Source organism: Eretmochelys imbricata, chromosome 2 (assembly GCF_965152235.1).
Source record: "Eretmochelys imbricata isolate rEreImb1 chromosome 2, rEreImb1.hap1, whole genome shotgun sequence".
NCBI classification, from domain to species: domain Eukaryota; kingdom Metazoa; phylum Chordata; order Testudines; family Cheloniidae; genus Eretmochelys; species Eretmochelys imbricata.
This window is the reverse complement of record NC_135573.1, coordinates 16,212,120-16,227,515: the sequence shown is the minus strand read 5'-3', so window position 1 is coordinate 16,227,515 and position 15,396 is coordinate 16,212,120. Positions and strand designations below refer to the sequence as shown.

Below are 15,396 nucleotides of genomic sequence, written 5' to 3'. Positions count from 1 at the left end.
CAAACACTAGCCCACTCCTATTGCAAAATATTTAATGTTTTTGAGCAGACTACAACACATAAACAAGGATGAACAAAAGCCTGTACATAGAGCACCTTCTCATTTCAATGTCTCAGACTGCATTATACCAAGTAATTAACTAAACCTCAGAACACCTCTGTTGTGCTCAGTTTTATCCCTATGTCTCAGAGGGAGAAACTGAGGCACAAAGCTATCAAATGACCTGCTCAAGATCACTCAGCGATCCCATAGTAAAGGCTTATACATAAAAGTCTGTAGGTTATTCAAGGTAGCTTAATATACCCATTGTTTTTATGACCAGCATGGGTTCTGAAATGTTAACGTCATGTGGCAGGATTAAAAAAACCATGCTAGAGTTCAGCTGTTGATTAATGTTTCAGCCTTAGAATTGCTGCAGGTTAGAAGTTAATTGTCGAGCCATGACACTTAATGAGATGGAAAAGCTCAACAGCCTTAGAAGCTGTTCGATAGGATATATTGCAACCAAGGGAAAGTGGTTAAGTTTCCCTGGTAGCAGGTTGTGCCAAAACTGTGAACCACAGTAATTAGAGGAGAGTTTCCTTATTTTGATGTGCTATGCTAGTGGTTGTTACCTTGAACAGAGGGTAAAGGAGTGGAAGGTTTGCAATGGAAGTGGGTTTGCAAGGGTGAGCTCTCACATCTAGTGCTCTTAGAGGGAGGTTTTGACGGCAGCCATTGCTACTTTAGCATTGCGTCATTATCACTGCCAGTTAAAGTCTGACTGTAGGATCTGACTGTTTCTGGAAGCCACAGTTCTACGGCAGAAGGTGCACCTCCCCTGCTAGAATTTTCCAGACAGATTTTTCCAGATCCCAGACTGGGATCGTCAGAGGAGCCCAGGTCAGGTTCTGTATCAGACTGTGTGTGGAGGGGCAGGGCTATGTCTTACCTTCACCCTTCTACTCCATATCCAATGGCAGCCCAAGCCTGGTGCAGTTTTTGTGTCAAGGAAGTGCAAGGACTGGGATTGTGTGCGGGGATGCAACTGTGGGGGGCTATCATCCCCGCTCCTCCCCATGTATATTTGCACTGGGTTAGTCAGAATCTAGTACAGAGTGTAGCAGTTTGAAGGCTGACGAGGACTCTGAACATGAAACGAACATTTTTCTATTGGAGAGGGCCAGGGGAGCATATTGTGTAAGGAATATGGCACTGAGCAACAGATGGCATTCACAAAGCTGGATTGAAACACACCTGTCCTTGCCAAAACAGGGCACAGTCTGATCCAAAAGCAGACAGCTTACAAGGGTAACATGTTTAAAGAGAAGTAGATCAATTCTTGCTGGAGGGAGTTAAATGAAAATCCCTACTCTCCATGTACCCACTTTTGATTGCTAAGGTTGGGCTCATGGATTCTGCACTGCATCTTGCATCTGTGCAATGCATAATACCAGCACTGTAGGCTAATCACATATTTATAAATATGGTAAACAATTAGATTTGATACCGGCGTGGCTGTGCTCCCTTCTAAATCAAAGAGTTTTGCTGTTGAATTCAGTGGGGGGGCTTGTAAATTGTGTTAAAGGCATTCATATCCTGTTACTGAAAGTTACTGGCTTGATAGAGTAACAATCAGGCAAGCAACAAGTGAGTCATTTGAGATACAGGAACACTGTGCTTTGCAGAATCTCCTCTGTTACTAGCAAAATGGCATCTGTCGAGAGCTGTGCAGGAAATAAAAAAAAGAAAAAAAACCTTACCACCTGCAAAATGTCAGAATTGATGGAAAAAAGTCTTTTTTTTTTTCCATTTTCAGAAATCTCAGGCAGATACTTGCGCAGCAAAACCATCCCTACCTCTGACCCACCATATTTCCCCAACATCATCCCACCCATCTGCCAACGCTCCCAGCCTCGTCTGTTCATTAGCATCTTTCTTGATCACCTTTGTGCTTTCTTCACTGCAGCCCCCTGTGTTTGGTGTGATCTTCCTGAGTTCATCCAATAGACCCTTCCCACATTTAAGTCCCTCTTGGAGACCCACTTCTGCTGTGCTGGGAATGTGGAAGACCTTAACATTCTTTTTTCAGGGCATGACCAAATGCCATTTAATGCTGTATAACATGCTGTACTACCTCCCCTCACTTATGCGTGCGTGTAAGCTTCATGACTCATGGGCTGCTCCTTCTTGCCTCTTTGTATAACACCGAGCACTCTATGGGCACTGTTAACCAATAACACTTCCTGCATTTAGGACGGAAGAATCCCATGCACTGCTACAGGCTGGGGACCAACTGGCTAGGCAGCAGTTCTGCAGAAAAGGACCTGAGGATTACAGTGGACCAGAAGCTGGATATGAGTCAGCAGTGTGCCCTTGTTGCCAAGAAGGCCAACAGTATATTGGGCTGCATTAGTAGGAGCATTTCCAGCAGATCAACGGAAGTGATTATTCCCCTCTATTGGGCACTGGTGAGGCCACACCTGGAGTATTGTGTCCAGTTTTGGTCCCCCCGCTACAGAAGGGACATGGACAAATTGGAGAGAGTCCAGCAGAGGGCAGTGAAAATGATTAGGGGGCTGGGGCACATGACTTACGAGGAGAGGCTGAGGGAACTGGGCTTGTTTAGTCTGCAGAAGAGAAGAGTGAGGGGGAATTTGATAGTAGCCTTCAACTACCTGAAGGGGGGGTTCCAAAGAGGATGGAGCTCGGCTGTTCTCAGTGATGGCAGATGACAGAACAAGAAGCAATGGTCTCAAGTTGCAGTGTGGGAGGTCTAGGTTGGATATTAGGAAACACTATTTCACTAGGAGGGTGGTGAAGCACTGGAATGGGTTACCTAGGGAGGTGGTGGAATCTCCATCCTTAGAGGTTTTTAAGGCCCGGCGTGACAAAGCCGTGGCTGGGATGATTTAGTTGGGGATTGGTCCTGCTTTGAGCAGGGGATTGGACTAGATGACCTTGTGAGGGCTCTTCCAACCCTAATATTCTATGATTCTAATAGCAATAAATACAGCTTTATATTTGACATTGGCCAGATACAAGCATGGACAGCTTCATTAGCTTGAGCACTGGAGTATTTGTTAGACAGATCCCAGTCTTGCCCTTTGGGATTCTTATTATGTTGATGTTGTTATATCTTCATTCATGTGTATGGTGCGCTTTCAGGCAGAGATCAAGACCGCATGAATTGGCTTCTGCTCCATCATACCTGTCCAGAGTAATTCCGTTAACTTCTGTGGCAAGGTGAGTATCTCAGGGCAGAAGGCAGCCCAAGAAGGAAGTACAGTTAGTCCAGAAGCACAAGAAAAGAACAAAGAGGCCATGGTGCATGAGAGGCTGTGCGGAGGACAGTGATGGAGGGATACTGCTCCCTGGGAGCACAGTTTCTATTGCAGTGCAGGTGGTAAAAGCCATTTTCAGTGCAGGCTTTTGGCGAAAGCTCACTGGTGATTCACCACTGAAAGACTTTGCAGAAGTGAGTTTTCAGAGTCCATGTGAATGAAGAGAGGTGTAATTGTTTGCAGTCTGAGGAAGTTGCCAGTTCCAGGCATACATGAGGCACATAGTATTATTGTGCAGAGACACTGCAGGCTAAGGTGGCTAGCATAATACCATCTTGTCACTGAAACAGCCATTCATTACCCTTTGTACAATTGCACAACATTCAGTATAATACTTCCTACTATTCCTGTAAATGGGGCTGGGGCCGCGGGGGGTGCAATGATATTAGCTAGGATTGCTTAACTCGAATGCAGCAATTCATTTTCAGTGAGGTAATAGTTCCTGTTTCTTCAAAGGGGTTGACAAAGAGGTCAGATAACTTTCCACAGGACACAGTGAGCCACCCCAGTGTAGATAGCCAGAGCAAGAACTGTATGTGACTTAAATTCCATTTAAGCCCAATTTTGAGTGGGATTTATACAGTGAATTGGTCTCATATCGACCGTCTGCACAGGGGCAGTGTTGCTAACTCTCATGATTTTGTTGTGAGTTGCATGATATGTGAGACATTTTTTTCTTAAAGCCTCAGCTCCTGTAATCATATGATTATGTGAGAATCTCAGCTTTCATTTAAAAGTAACTTTCTAGCCCCCATGTGTGTCCAGAAAAAGACTTGAAAATCAGAAGGAAAATAAAAGAACCCCACATTTATTATTTTTAAGCCAATCTCATGATCTTTTGGTGCCTGATTCATGATGTTTGAATGTTTGGAGTTGACGATACTGGGAATTTCAACCAGTGTGAGTGAACAATTCATTCAAAGTTTCTGCATCTCTCTAAACAGGCTCTCTTTTTTTAAGCTCATGTCCAATTTATCCCTGGTTATTATTATTAATCATACAGAGACAGTGTTTTCTATGGTGAACGTGATTAAGAGAAAAGCAGGACCCTTCACATATGTTTGTTTTTTCATGCGTCTCTCTTTAAATCATAGGCCTGTGCTGGTGTATATAGTATATTTCTGTTAAATATAAAAATTATTTGCTCAAAGTTGAAGCCTTCTTTGTGGGTAGTCTCCAGCTTCTGCTCTCACATTTGCTCCTGAGGTCTGCAGATGCGGATGAAGAAATGATGAGGAAACAAATGTTGTTTGTGAATTTGAATTTTGCTTGCCTAACTCTTTTGTTAACAGGAATCTCCCCCACCCCTTGACCTTCAAGCAAATTTCAGAAGGAGCTCTCCAACAGGGAAGATAAGTCTATCACTTTCAAATATTACTGAATTCTGGTCCCCCTCCAAAAAAAAAAGTGATTAACCATGAGGCATAGCATTGGATCTATATTAGGTTTAACGCCAAAGTGCAAGACTTACTTCCTGAATACAAATGTTATCAAAAAAAGCAGACTGAGGAAATGGTCACCACCATGGAAAACAGCAGAACAAACTCTGTGGCTGAGCCTATTGCAAAACTGCTGCTGTTAGAGGAAGAAAAAAGAGATCGCTCCTAGACATGGGTTCCAGAGTAAAACCCCTGAAATGGTCCTGACCTTTGCAACCCCCTCAAACTTCTGGGAAGTTTGAATCTTCATTTGAATTTTGCGGTTTGGGATCAGCTATTATATAATGGAGTGATGCCAGTTTACTCCTGCTGAGGTTCTGGCCCTCATTCTTTCCTCTGCAGGAATAACCTATGGGGAGTTTCAGCTTGTGGAGTTGGCTGTGAACTTTCATGTTTGGCTGGGATGGGGAGAGCAGGGGTTTTCCTTGTGGAAGAAGCTGGAGATCCCACTTGCAGAGCATGTAAATACCCAGAGATCAGGAGGGAATGCAAGGGATTTTCTTGCTTCCGCTCTGCTCTGCAGCGGCCACTAGTTCCTGTTGGCCCATAGAGAGCACAGCTCCCAGAGGAGCCATATGTCCAGGGATTCCTCTGAAAACCCAGTGTGTAGTTCTGCAGTGCCAAGGGGGAAGCTGAGCTCATCAACACAGGCGCAGGCCATGTATGGGTCTGCTTGTCTGGCTTTCCCTGGATTTCACATGATGATGATTAATAATTATGTTTGTTACAGTAGTGCCTCAGGAGCCCCATTGTGCTAGGCGCTGTACAAACATAAAGTAGTAAGCGGTCCCTGACCCTAAAGAGTTGCAATGCAAATAGGCAAAGACAGAGGCTGGGGGAGAGGTCATATTTTCATGCCAAGCCATGTAGTGACCCAGATCTCTCAAAACTGGACCGGGTTCCCAGGGAAGGTTTGTGAACTGAATTTCAAGTTAGTGGTGAGTTGTGTGTCATTTCTGATCTCACTGCGAACGTTTCACACATCTTGACTCAATACCCCACATAATGCTCCTGCTCATATAGCCCCACTCCAGAACAGAACTTTAGCCAGGGCTCTGAAGTCAGTCAATGGGATTACTCCCATTCTTCACACTGAACATACACACAAGTGCTTTGCTGGGCCGCAACTAACTCTGAAGCTGGTAAGGATTGTCTACTACTCTGTGTTTGTGCAGCGCCAGCATAACAGGGCCCTATTCTTACTGGCCTTTAAGCGCTACCGTAATAATAACCCTGTTAAATAGTCATAACAGCTATTGCCTGAGCTCTGGGAACAAACAAAGGTTTGGGCTCCTGTAGGAGTAAGAGCAAACTCAGCCCTTATTCAGATGTTGAAGTCAAGGGGGTTCTGATGATTTACCCAAGAGGAAGATCTGGTCAGTTGCTGTCTCAGTTAATTGTTTTCATTCCAGTCCTCCTCAAAAATTGGCCAGTCTGAAAATAGCCATATGAAAATGCAGTAAAGGTGGGCACCTAGAAAGCCATTCAGTTTAAATGAGAGATCAAGGGATATATGCTGTGTGGTTGTAGCTATATTGATCCCAGGATATTAGAGAGACAAGGTTAGCGGGATATCATCTTTTATTGGACTAACTTCTACTGGTGAGAGAGACAAACTTTTCAGCTATGCAGAGCTCTTCTTCGGGTCTGGGGAAAGGTATTATGGGCTTGTCCACACTAGAAACTTGCATCTGTACAGCTGCAGTGGTTCTGGTGAAAATGCTCCAAGCCAAGAGGAGAGAGCTCTCCTGTTGGCTTAATAACTCCATCTCTGCGGCTGGCGGTAGCTATGTCAGTGGGAGGAGCTCTCCCGCCAACATAGCGCTGTCTACACCAGAGCTTCAGTCTGTATAAGTATGTTGCTGAGCGGAGAATTTCACACCCCTGAGCCATGTAGTTATACCAAAGTAATTCTGCAGTGTAGACCTGGGCTAAGAGTGTCATAGCTAAAGACAAGGCCGAACAAATAGTTTAGCATAAGTAGTTAGCACATATTTCAAGGGATCATTCAAGGTGAAGTAGCCCATTAGCACCCCTGTAGTCACAGGACAAAAAGGAGCTGGGGGAAGGGGGCCAGTGGGTTACAGATTGTTATAATAAGCCATAAATCTAGTATCTTTATTAAATTCATAACTTTGCTAGACACTAAATATCATGGCCTTAAAATCAGTGTTGACAGGCCACTTCACCTTGAATGGTTCCTTAGAATATGCTTACTTATGCGAAAGTATCTGTTCGATTTTGTATTTAGCTCTGACACTCTTAATACCTTTCCCAGACCTGAAGAAGAGCTCCAAAGTTTGTCTTTCTCACCAATAGAGGTTGGTCCAATAAAAGATATTACCCCACTGTAACGTGGTGAGACTCACCCCTGCGGCGCCTCCTGCTGGATGTCTGGGAATTAGCTCTTTTTCCAGCTCCGGAGCACCCTCTGCAGGCCGGTGCCGTCACCACCACCGCCACCTGTGTCCCTCCCAGACCCCAGTACCCCTTTCCTCAGGGTTCTGCCCCCTTGCAGTGCTCCACAGTTTCTCTGGGTCTCCCCTACCCAGGGAACCCCCAACCCCCTATCCCCACCTTGCTTCAGTATATGGCTACTGCCAGTCACCATGTAGCCTCCGTTCCCTGGGGCGGACTGCAGTATAATTGCCACTCATCACCGCCAAGGAGGGTTTGGACCTGCTGCCGCCACCTACCCTTGGGTTGCCCCTGCAACCCCAATACCTATTTGGCCTTACACTAGGCCTGCAGCATGGGGGGTTTCCAGGCCAGGGCTCCCCAGCTCTTCTGGCCTTCCCCTAGCCCTGCTCCAGTTTAGGTACCCTACTCAGCTCGCAACAGCCAGGTCCCTCCCTCTCAAAAGGCTAGAGAGAGAGACTCCATGCTCCTGGCCCACTGCCCTCTTATAAGGGCCAGCTGGGCCCTGATTGGGGCATGGCCACAGCTGAGGCTGCTTCTCCATTCAGCCTTCCCCAGCCACAGTCCTCCCCCGGGGCTGCGTTTAACCCCTCCGGGCAGGAGCGGAGTGATCACTCCACTACACTCACCCACCCTGTTTCCCTAAGATCAAGGGATACTTATGCATGAGAGGGAGGGAGGGAGGGGGAAGGAGAGAAGTTGTGGGGTCTAGGTTGTGGTTCAGTCTATTGTTATATGTAACACACCTGAACAAGTACAAATGCAGGAGGTCAGCGTGAAGGCTTCTGTTCCACAGTTAGTCTGTGTTGCACATCTAATACAATGGAATCCACACCACAGCAACATGACAGAGGGACACAATAGTCCTGATTAACTGAGGGAATAGCTTGCTGGGAAAAAGTAGTCACTACGATTCCTTGAACTGCTTCATAACAAAATCCTGAAGTGCATTAAACAGCGAGCTAGACATGGCGCACAAAACTGCAGTCCTGGCTGTCAGTCAAATTATTAATTATTATAGCCTGTATCTCTTTATCCACCTCCTCCATTGAAACACCCACCTTTGTAAAGAGCTATTTGACATCAGCCCCACTTCCCAGACTGGGAAACTGAGGCTCAGAGAGGTTACGTAACTTGTCCAGCATCACAGAGGGTGCTATCCAGTGGATGCTGAGCACTACTTGAAAAGTGCACCCTCCACTCCTAGGGGTGGGCAGAAGAGGTGGCAATTTTAAGTGATAATAGTACTGTGCAGTCACAAGGCCAGATTCTCAGCTGCTTTTAGCTAGTTGCCTGATTCTCTGCTTCAGCTAGAGCAACCAGGGGACTGCTCTAACTTGCACCTGCTGGCAACTGTCCCTAAAGGGCCATCTGTTACCTGGGAATAGCTGAAGTGTGATATTCATCCTCCACACCTCCACGATGCTTCTCCTCAGCTCTATCATATCCCCTGTGCAGAGGGCATAGGAACCTGTTATATTGGTTCTACCCCTACTAAAAGCACAAGTTTCTCAGTCAGGGAAGTTTTGGACCGTTTCTTCTCCCTTTGCCCCACTCAGGCAATGCTGCAAGCTAGAGGATCTGGCCTACCTGGCACCTTTCCTCCACTGATCTCAAAGTGCTTTGCAATCATTAATGAATTATCCTCACAATATCCATGTAAGGCTGGGATTATTACACATGTAATTATTTGTCTAAGAACTCCTGGCTGATCAGTGGCACAACTGGGAATAGAATCCATGCCTCTTTACTCCCCCTGGCCTGTGTCAACTCATAGATCCCTTTCTACAGTAACTTCTTCGGCACCAGAAAAGCTACATTCTTGATATTTTGACATTTTCTTTACTTAGCTGCAGCCCTCCTGTAGTCTACCACTAAACTAATGAATAAATAATTATAGTGTCTTTCTAGATCCTTGAAGTTTTTTATTTTAACTTAACGAAAGAGAAAAATCATTAAGGAGTATAGTAATAATGGACCTGCGGGAGCTATCCAAGTGGCGAGCTTGCAGGACTGTCTCAGCATCTAAACAATAGTCCCTTCTGAGTATATCTGAAAACAGATTACTTCAGGAATCAGACAGGATGCTTCACGACTACAGTCAATGTATACGCTTGCTAGAAACAATGAAATGGACGTGAATGTTTTTAACTGCTATGCATTTCTTAGAGACCAAATATTAAAAATACATTTACTTTTTTTTCTTTGCCTCTGTTTTTCTGTTTTGCTGGGTATATAGTTTTGTATTTAACTTGTTTTATAGTGAAAAAAGCTAATCAGCAGAGGCAATCAGCTTCTCTGGGTTTTTTTTAAAGACGGAAGTGCATCTGAGCAATTATTATAGTAAACTGATCTAAACGTTTGGAAATTAGAACTGAGTCATTTTTAACCATGTCACTGCTTATTCCAGCCCTGATGTTGTAGGTCAGATGCTATCAGGCTATGCTAACATACCTGCATTTTGAATAAGTGGCTTTTGTGGTTACTCAACGACATTATGACATCCTTTCCCAGTGAGCTCTTTTCCAAACACAACCCAGCTGTGACAGGTCTGGGGAAGTGGTCTGAACATGGAATTGGAAGCCAGGAACTCCTGAGTTCTCTTCTGGGCTCTGTGGCTTTGGCTCATGATTTAAATATTGATCCTACTCTGAAGAGCACTGTGATGTTCTATATTCTCTGTATCTCAAAAACTTCCACATCAAGCTTTAAAGTACAAAGGAGATTCCCCACCTCTGCAAGTGTTAGTCCTGCAAACTCACCATGAGTTTTGAAAGTCAAAGCTGGCTTCTTTCCTGCTCATGCTTTATCATCCCTAGTGAAGAATCCATATCATGCTCCCCTAGCATTTTTGGAATTGCAATGCTTACAGATATAAGAGGCTAACAGCGTATGATAGATTGTAAGATCTTTGTGGGGGCTCATGTGTTTGCACAGTGCCTAGCACAAGGGAGCACTGATCTTGGTTTGCAACCTTTGTTTGCTTGCATAGCACAAATAAGGAATAAGTAATAATTAATAAGTGACATTAAGCAATGGCTACTACTTTCATTGAGCTAAACTCCACTAACTCTGTGATTTGTGAGACCACAGTAATAATGTATACCACTTTCCATCTAAAGGTTTCAAAATGCCATGAGGTGGATTATTGTCCCCATTTTACAGATGGGGGAACTGAAGCACAAAGAAATTAAGTGACTTGCCCAAGGTCTCACAAAAAATCAGTGACAGAGTTGTGAATAGCACCCAGCCCTGCTCTCTCCCCATCCTTTGCTTTAATCGCTAGACCATGCTGCAGTTCTTGCACATTCCATTTTCCAGTCAGTGACTGAGCAGATTTTTTTTTCTGTCATCTTCCCATCATGCACCAGGGAAGCACATGTTGACAGGATCAATTGACTCATAGTCTGTTTTCTCTTCTAGGGAGGATCTGCTTTTTCCCCGGTGTCGGTGATTAGTGAGAAGAAAGCTCAGGACCAAGTGGCAGTTCTGGCTAATGAACTTGGGTGCCCTTCATCCAGCAGTGAGGAAATTGTATCCTGCCTCCGCCAGTTGCCTGCCAATGCTCTCAACGATGCACAGACTAGGGTAAGCCATAGCAATATATGTGACTTTGTATTATAACTGAAATGTAGGCTGCATGTACAGCAACTTGCAGGAAGAATTTTTTTAAATGTTGGGCCAGATCCTTAGCTGGTGTAAACTGACATTAACTTCGGTGGAGTTACCCTGATATCCACCAACTGAGGCTTTGGCCCCTTGATACTTATGGCCTGATTCTCATTTAAACTAAGGCTCCTTTGCATCGCTTTGGCAGCGTAAACGTGTCTGGAACTGAGTTTCAGTGATCCCTGTCAGGGTGGGGAATGCCTGACTGAACTGTAAATGGGAATTAGACCCCTAGTTTCCATGAGAGTTCTCTGCAGAAAAGGCGGCGTGAAAAGATGACTGTGCTTTGCATTTAACTTAACAAAATGTAATTCTTATGAAAGATGCCAAGCTGACAGTCCTGGAGGGTGAAATCCTTCACACCCGGGTAAAGAAGAGACATCAGCAATTCCCAATCACACCATAGCGTTGGGCCTCACCCCAACCTAGAAGTAACCACGCTAGGAACAACAGAGTTGTTTATTCTCTTGGCTCCTCTGCTGAGGCTATCAGCAAGGGCACCGGTTCCTTCCAGTTGTGATTTTGGACTATGTTACGTGGACACTTACCCCTTATGAGGCCATCAGATCAAACCATCATTTCAGACAGACAGGCAAACAAGCTGTGGTCAGGTGGGAATGACGGAAAGCCCTTCCTAATCTGGTCCATCTGCTCACCACTGTAAGGCCCAGTATATCTTTACCAATCCCTTGGTCTCTAGGAGTGCACATTTCCCATGTAATGGGAGTTTTACCATTGACTTCAATAGCCCCAGAGTCAAGCTAATGCTGAACACTTCTGAAAATCCTGATCATGATTGTACTGTACTATTCTTTGTTCCCTTTCAACACAGCTCCTAGCCATAAGTGGGCCTTTTCAGTACTGGGGCCCAGTGGTTGATGGAATCTACCTTCGGGAACCTCTAGCTGCAGCCGTGCAGCGTTCTCGACTTAGGAAGGTGGATCTGCTCATTGGAAGTGCTCAACAAGACGGGCTGATCAGCAGAGCTAAGGCAATTAAGGTAGACATAGATTTACTGTGCAAAAGAACTATCAACTCTTAAAGCACTTAAGCAAATATTAACAAAGAGGGTCTGTGCTGGCAGGAGAGAGACTTTTTGGCTTTCATAATTCTTGAATTGGACTCCATGCAAATACACCAAAGCATTGTCCTTCATAAAGAAGTCCTGTTTTGACTAGCCAATGGAAATATATATCCTATTTATGCAATAATACTGTAGTTCAGGGAAGGGGCAAAAAGTTGGGAGACAAGGTTGCTTTAGCTTGTATTTTGCATGTGCTTGCATGTATTGTGGGTCTCTCTGAAAAGCACGTAGTATTCATTTCTCCTGTTGTATGTTATTATGTAGCTGATACTTTAATATTAATATGGCTGTTGGGTTTCTCTAGAGTAGGGATGGGCCCAAGTCAAACTCCTGCATTTAGACCCTGCTGAACTTTATGGAGGATTCAGAATCTAAACCCAGATACGGGTCCAAAATTCATAGGTTATTCCCCTCTCCAACTCCTGTCTTATGTTTTTGCTCATGGATTGTTGCACTGGTTTATTTCCTACATTATTGCTTGTGCTTTTCTGTTTTGTGAATCCTCCCCTTTCTTATAAGGATGCTTCCAAATTAGAACTGCCCATGAATAGGAATAGCATCTGAGGATACATGAGCTAGGATAAAAATGAAAAGGGTTATCAATTCTCAAGCATCAAGGCACAAACTGATCATCCACTGGAGACAATTATCTAGCATTACGCAAATAGTCCTACTATGGGGTGTTCTACTTTCCTCTGCAGCATCTGGCATTGGCCGCGTTGGAGACAGAATACTGGACCCAGTGGTTAAATAGTTCCTTTATCTAATGGAAATTCTTCTGTTCTTATAGCCTGTTGAAATGATAGAAAAAACCATCCAGCCTGTCCCTTTCAGCTTTCTCTTCATTACCCTGCTATGTAATTAACACATGCATTCAAGAGCGAGATACATTCATGCTCCATAATGCCAAACTCCCTTTAAACTAGTGATTTTTGTTTACAAGTGAGCAGACTTCCTGGAGACATTCTCTCCCTCGCTCATTGTCTGTTTCTCTCTCTCCATATTTACTTCAGTGACCATTTATGCAAGAGTATCAGTGCAGAGCAGTATATACAGAAGGACTGGAGTATTCTTCACTAATTGTCCAGAACAACAAGCAAAAACGTACAGTGGGCTCAATAGTGGAGCATAACCACTGAGTTAATGGGAGTTTGGGTTGTGTACGAAATGGAGAAATGGGCTCAGCAGTGCAACTGGCTGGGAGTCTTTCGAATATCTGCTCTGACCTCCTGTGTTACCCAAGGCAACAGAACTTCAAACAGTCAATGTAACTCTTACTAACATTGCCACAGTGCTCGACCATAATGATCCAAAACACTGACGCTTGCTACCATGGGGCCCAGAGATAAAGTCCATTCTGGCCATTAATGCTGGATACCAACATATTTTTAGTAAGGAATCTAAAACAATAGGAAAGTTTTCATGTGAGATTTAAAGAAAGCAGGAATGGGAAGAAGGGCTCTTGAGACACAAAGGATTAAACTTCACACTTGTGCAGAGAGCCAGACACTACTTAATTTCCACTTTGAAGAAAAAGGCTAGTCCAGTGGTTAGGTCACTAGGTTAGAGCTTTGGAGACCTGGGTTCAAGTAACTACTTTGCCACAAACTTCCTGCATGACCTATGGCACGTCATTTAATCTTACTCTGTGCCTTAGCCCCGATCTGTAAAATGGGGATAATAGCACTGCCCTACCTCACAGAGGTGTGGTGAGAATAAACACATTAAAGATTATGAGGTGCTTAGATACTGTGGTACTGAGGGGCCATATAAATACCTGAAGCCTGGTCTGCACTAGAAATTAAGTTGGTTTACCAACGTTGCTCAGAGATGTGAAAAACCCACAGCTCTGAGCGGCATAGTTAAGCTGACCTTACCTCCACCATAGACAGCACTAGGTTGACGGAAGAATTCTTTCGTCGACCTGGTTACCGCTTCCTGGGGAAGTGGATTCCCTACGTTGACAGAAGAACCCCTTTCATTGGTGTAGATAGTGTTTATACTGACATGCTCCTGTGGCACAGCTGTGCCACTGTAGCATTTCAAGTGTAGACTAGCTCCAAAAGACAGACCACAAAATAGGGCTTTAAGTGGAACAAGGCCTGTTGCTGTCTGTCTGCAAAGCGGTGAATTTCACCCATTGTGAAACAGTGCAAGAAAAGGGTAAACCCCAGTGCTGCCCAATAGCTGGTTGTGTAACATAAAACATTTGTACATTCAGAAATAACAACAAAGGATTTGACAGGAATCTCCTGAAAGAGTGTGTTACGACAGTTCTGAACAGAGACAAAGTGACTGCGTTGGTTCCCTTCAGGATATTTTTGCTTTTGCTTTGACATCATGTTTTCCTTTTGAATCCTTTAAAAATTACTTTAAAAAGGCCAGAGTCAAGGATGTAACAGCAACCACTGGAGTCAGCCCATAATGATCCCTGTGTTGTGACGGGAATGGACCTTGGTAACCTTGGCCCAGGTCATGTGGGTGGGGCCAGGAAATGAAGTCCCCTGTGTGTTACCACCCCTTTTGTGCATCACGCCTTAATTATAAACAGTGAGTGAAATCCCACTGTGTTGTCTAACAGAAGATTATGCGGCAAACCAGAGTGTTAATAAGGGAGACAGCTGGAAGCTGCCAGATTTTTCTGAGGTTCAGAATTTTTCTCTTTCCTGTTAAGTACTTACACAGAACTTGGACTTCTGAGATGAGAATTTGGAAAGTCCTTGTAATTCCTCATTGCTAGTAGTAGTAATAATTCCAGTAGTGCCAAGGAAGCCCAACCAAGGACCAGGGCCTCAGTGTGCTAATCACTGTTCAGGTATGTAACAAAGACAGTTCTGCCCCCGTGAACTCACATTCTCCATGTTAGACAGGCTGCATTTCAGTCCTTCTCTTTCATCTCCTTTGCCTCTTAATAACTGCTGATTTATTCTCATTTGCTCTGGCTCTGTTTCTGCCTTCTCATGTCCTTAGTTTCTTTCAAATGCTCTAGGTTCCAGCCTATCTTGCAGGCATCAGGATACCTTATTGAAGAGCTGCTGCAAAGCTTTCTAATTCACACTCAATATCTCAGCTCTAATGCATTCACTGCTGCAAAATCATAGCATGTCCTCTATCTCGGAACAGAGGACAAACTGTTCATACTGTTTCTTACAGCCAGCGCCCAAAGTGCTATGCTGCCTCACAGCCATGATCACCTGCATGGAATCAAAACCTGGTGACAAAATCCAGCACAGGCAACAAAATCATCTAGTGGCATCAGTAGACCCTAGCGTGTGTCTAGGGTGACCAGACAGCAAATGTGAAAAATTGGGACGGGGGTAGGGGGATAATAGGAGCCTATATAAGAAAAAGACCCCAAAATTGGGACTGTCCCTATAAAATCGGGACATCTGGTCACCCTATGTGTGTCTGTGTGTTGAGGGTGACCAGTGTCAGCCTGTTCCCTTCCTTCTGGAGTATGTCA

The 15,396-nt window shown here is 44.5% G+C and overlaps 1 protein-coding gene across 1 annotated transcript in view; it reads left to right on the top strand.

The window, feature by feature from the left end:
• Window positions 1-15,396, top strand: part of TG (thyroglobulin) — a 209,669-nt gene that overhangs the window by 156,464 nt on the left and 37,809 nt on the right. Inside the window, exons 42-43 of the mRNA XM_077811405.1 lie at window positions 10,604-10,768; window positions 11,682-11,849. Coding sequence (XP_077667531.1) covers window positions 10,604-10,768; window positions 11,682-11,849 — 333 coding nt within the window. The remainder of the gene's footprint in view (window positions 1-10,603; window positions 10,769-11,681; window positions 11,850-15,396) is intronic.